The sequence below is a fragment of the Myxine glutinosa genome, chromosome 5 (assembly GCF_964187855.1).
Source record: "Myxine glutinosa chromosome 5, kmMyxGlut1.1, whole genome shotgun sequence".
NCBI lineage: Eukaryota > Metazoa > Chordata > Myxini > Myxiniformes > Myxinidae > Myxine > Myxine glutinosa.
In genome coordinates, this window is record NC_136265.1 from 71,892,902 (window position 1) to 71,897,901 (window position 5,000).

Below are 5,000 nucleotides of genomic sequence, written 5' to 3' on the forward strand. Positions count from 1 at the left end.
ACATAATCCAAAGCCTCACCACCACGTAATTCAAAACACCTCACCACCATGTGATTTAAAAACACCTCACCACCATGTGATTTAAAAACACCTCACCACCACATCATTTAAAAACACCTCACCACCACATAATTCAAAATGCCTCACAACCACGTGATTCAAAACCACCACCACGTTATTAAAAACACTTCACAACCACGGAAACAAAAGTTTGAGGGAGTCGTTAAATGACAACACAGACACTGCCCAGATGTGTAGATATATATATATATATATATATATATAGATGACTGCACCTGAGTTGTTGTGTTGTCATGATTTGCACCAATCATAATACAAACAATTATTTTGCACAAATGTATTTGTTGTTTGTGATATTACATTTTATAGGTTGAAGGTTGAAGATTAAGACACGTAATTCAAAGCCTCACCACCACGTAATTCAAAACACCTCACCACCACGTAATTCAAAACACCTCACCACCATGTCATTTAAAAACACCTCACCACCACATAATTCAAAATACCTCACCACCACATAATTCAAAATACCTCACCACCACATAATTCTAAATACCTCACCACCACATAATTCAAAATACCTCACCACCATGTAATTCAAAACACCTCACCACCACTTCATTTAAAAACACCTCACCACCACATAATTAAAAATACTTCACCACCACGTGATTCAAAACCACCACCACGTTATTAAAAACACTTCACAACCACAGAAACAAAAGTTTGAGTGAGTCGTTAAGTGACAACACAGACACTGCCGCGATGTGTAGATATATAGATAAATGACTAACTTATGTGTAGATATACTGTAAATGATATAAAGTTGCCGTTTTGTCATAGTTTCAACCAATCATAAATCAAACAATTATTTTGCACAATTGTATTTGTAATATACGTGATATCACATTTTATGAACAATTGAAGTTGAAAACTGAAGTTGAAAAAAAAAAATTCCCGAAAAAGTCCCCCCCCCCAAAAAAACAAATTGGAAAATTTTTCAAACAATATACCCTTAGGGCATACCAACGGGAGAGATATGTGCATACCAGAAGTTTGGTACGATTTCACAAAAGTTTGAGGGAGTAGTTCAGTGACGAGACAACACAAGACAAGACAGACACTGCACAGATATATATGTTGTTTTTTTTTTCATTGGATTCACTCATTTATCCCTTATGTTTCTGTAATATCATGATGTCACATGGTTTGCAGATGATGCTCCTCTGGTGAAGATGGAAACCTTCCACAGTAACTCTCTTCAGGCCTCCCAGGATGCTTTGAGCTATAAGCCTGTAAAGCAGGAACCGTGTGATTCTTCTCCCACGGAGCCGAGCAAAGCTGATCAGCTGCTAGAAGGTAAGCCAAGTTACACAGAGAACACATCATGCTGTTTACTTAGTGTTTAATTTTTTCCTGTGTATATATATATATATATATATATATATATATATATATATATTTATTGTTACATATTTATGTGAATGTATGTGATTACCATTCAGGTCTTTGATTATCCATGTGTAGTAGATTAAGGGTTGTTGTGGTTGGAGGGTCAGGAGCCCTTCTGAAAAAGTGTCCGGAAACGGAAGTGACCGGAAACGGAAGAAAAAAAGACACGAGGAAGAAAAGCGACGAGTATTCTTCTTCCTCGCCCCGCTCCGACGAGAGGTGGGATCGACCTTGCGCCGCGTGGAAAAGCGGCGTTCCGAAGCCCGTCTGGCGAGAGGAGTTACCGGGACGTGTACCTACCCGGTGGAGACGTCAAGTTGACGTGGGGCCGTGCATCGACCCCGCGTCTGGCACCGTTCGCGGCACCGTCTAAAAAGACGCGTACGGGTTGCACGTTGGGGCCTAACACGCGTTGCAAGCGGCGTGGGGCTTTTGGGCTTGCTTTCCCGTACCCGCTTCGCGTGGCCACGAGGGGCTGCAGCCGGGGTGCCTGATACGATACCTGCCCGGTGGAAACACGTCCACCCGGGGTTCGTTCAACCGCCCGAGTGCGGCGACGCCGACCATCATCTTGGTCAGGAGGGGCCCAGAGACATTGTGAGGGGCAGAGACCAAAAGGGGGTCGTGAGTACAAAAAGGGGACACACATATATAAGATGGCCATCTTAATCATATAGGGAGTTGATTGTGGATTGGGAATTGTTGATGGTGGTTTGGTGTTGATTACTCGGGGAATATATCCGTGATTGTATCAGTGAAATTGTATGATATCCTTACCCTGGAAATATATCATTGAACAGCAGTTTCTCTTGGGTGGAATTCATAGGGATTGCGTTGCGAAAGCGCATATATAATACTACTTTCTGGCGAAGGTCCTCTCACGGTCCGGGGGTCACCGAGACCAGGTAGTCACCGAGGGGACCACGTAACAGAATTGGGGGCTCGTCCAAATTACGATTTGCGGATTCGCAATTGGGTCTACGTCCGGGATCTAAAATTGTATAAAATAATAAAATAATATTTTTATTAATTAAAATTTATTAATTAAGTATTAATTGGAAAATTTTTGGGGAAATTGGGGTAAAGTCTTGGGTGAAGGTTAACAGGTGTTAACGATAGTCACCATGGCGTTTGTGGCACAGAACTTTGCGGTAACACCGAGTGAGGCACAGTTCCAAGCGTTACTAAAGTCGGACCTCTTGAAATTGGCCAAACATTTTAACTTGGAGGTCCGAACTAATTTGAGGAAGGCAGAGTTGCAGGCCACGGTGATACAATCTGTGGTGGGATTAGGAACATGGGACGAGTTAGCCTGGGAGTGGCTACCCGAAGAACCAGAAGATGTGGAGCTCCGGAAACTGGAGTTGCAATTACGGAGCCAGGAACGGATTAAAGAAGAAGAAAGGAAAGCAGAAAAGGAAAGAGCAGAAGAAGAAAGGAAGGCAGAAAAGGAAAGAGCAGAAGAAGAAAGGAAAGCAGAAGAGAGGAGAGAAGAGAAACAAGCAGAGGAAAGGAGAGTGGAACGAGAACTCCAGGAAAGGTTAAAAGAAGAAGAAAGGAAAGCAGAAGAGAGGAGAGAAGAGAAACAAGCAGAGGAGAGGAGAGCTGCAAGGGAACTCGAAGCAGAGGAGAGAAAAGCAGAAAGGGAATTAAAGGAACGTGACATGGAGCTTCGGCAGGAAATTAAATTCAAGGAGCTGGAGTTAATGAGAGAACGGGGAGAGGCACCACCCTTGCTGACGGGGTCGACACCTAACCAGAAAACCTGGGATGTGGGCAGACATGTGAGGCTGGTTCCACCGTTCAGTGAAAAGGAAGTCGCGAAATTTTTTCCACACTTTGAGAAAGTGGCTCGACAATTAAACTGGCCGGAGGAGGCCTGGACCATACTAGTGCAAAGTGTGCTGGTGGGGAAAGCTCAAGAGATTTATTCGGCGCTACCAATGGACCAATGTGCAGATTATGAGGTACTGAAGAAGCACATCCTCAAAGCCTATGAGTTGGTTCCGGAAGCTTACAGGCAAAAATTCAGGAATGCCAGGAAGAGGGAGAGTGAGACCCATGTGGAGTTTGCCAGAGTGAAAGAAAACATGTTTGATCGGTGGTGTGAGTCAAAAGGAGTCGGGAAAGACTTCGAAACATTGCGTGACTTGATCCTGGTGGAGGAATTCCAGCAGTGTGTCCACGAGGACATCAAAGTGTACCTGCAGGAAAAGAAAGTACCAAAGTTGTGGGACGCAGCCACCATGGCAGATGATTATGCCTTAACCCACCGAATAGGGGTCCACGAACCTAACTCCTCGCCTAGATCTCCGCAGGGGAGGTGGGGAACAGCAGGTGCGGAGAACGACCATACATGGCGGCGGCCTCGAGAGGATTATGGGGACAACGCGGATACCCCACCTGTTCGAAATCAGAGGGATGCGGGCCCAAGACAAACTTATAGTTCGGGGGGCCCGAGGCAGACCACGAGTTTTTCCTCCGGGCCTACTTGCGCTTTTTGCAAGAAACCTGGACACTTGATGTCCAGTTGTTACCGCATGAAAAGGGAAGACCCAGAGCGGAGTCCGACTATTACGACTCCAAATGCAATGGCCATTGTGAGAAATCGCCATCAAAAGGGTTACCAACCATTTATTTCAGAGGGGTTTGTGTCACGGGATGGAGCCTCGACTAACCGGAGACCGGTTAGGATATTGAGGGACACAGGGGCACATCAATCTTTAATGCTTGAAGGCATTTTGCCATGGTCCGAGGAGACGGCAACGGGGGATAGTGTTCGTTTACAGGGGATCGGGGGCGGTGTTAGTGCTCCACTTCATGTCATCCATTTGGAGTCCGATTTGGTGTCAGGACCGGTCACCGTCGGTTTACAAGCCACGCTTCCTGTAGAGGGGGTATCTGTGGTTATCGGGAATGATTTGGCCGGGGGTCAAGTTTATGGTAACCTGAGGGTTGGTAAAGAGCCCAGCAGGGAAAATAACACCACACCAGCTCGGGATGGCGACAAAAGTGCCAAGTTATTTGTAGGGGGACTGAACTTCAAAACAGAGGAAGAAGTTCTGACCTCTGTCTTCAACAGATATGGGCCGCTGGTGGAAGTGCGGTTGGTAAGAGACAGGGAAATGCAACAGTCAAGAGGGTTCGGCTTTGTCACGTTTGCCAGCACAAAAGATGCCAGAGAGGCAGAGAAGAATTGGAATGGCAAGGATTTGGAGGGTCGGACCATAACAGTAGGGAAGGCATTTCGTAGGCGTCGAGAGGTCTACAGGAGAGGACAATTGGGCGGTAGTTTTGGTGGTGGCCGCAATCAATATTATTATGGAGGCTCCCTGAGTTATGGCAGCTCCCGAAGGAAGGATTGTCAAAGTAGTGGCCGAGAAGGAGACCGCTATTCATGGGACTACAGGGACAAGTGGTCCCACCATAATTATTAGGGAAGTTCTGAGAAGTTGAAGCACTGAATGCGGCGGAGCCACCGAGCCAAGATTCCTACACGGATTAACCGTGAACGCCGTTCCTAAAGG

At 45.9% G+C, this 5,000-nt stretch overlaps 1 protein-coding gene across 1 annotated transcript in view; it reads left to right on the top strand.

Annotated features, from left to right (window-relative positions):
• Positions 1-5,000, top strand: part of LOC137427452 (uncharacterized) — a 168,035-nt gene that overhangs the window by 12,029 nt on the left and 151,006 nt on the right. Inside the window, exon 2 of the mRNA XM_068116969.2 lies at positions 1,237-1,380. Within this exon, the coding sequence (XP_067973070.2) occupies positions 1,237-1,380 (144 nt within the window). The remainder of the gene's footprint in view (positions 1-1,236; positions 1,381-5,000) is intronic.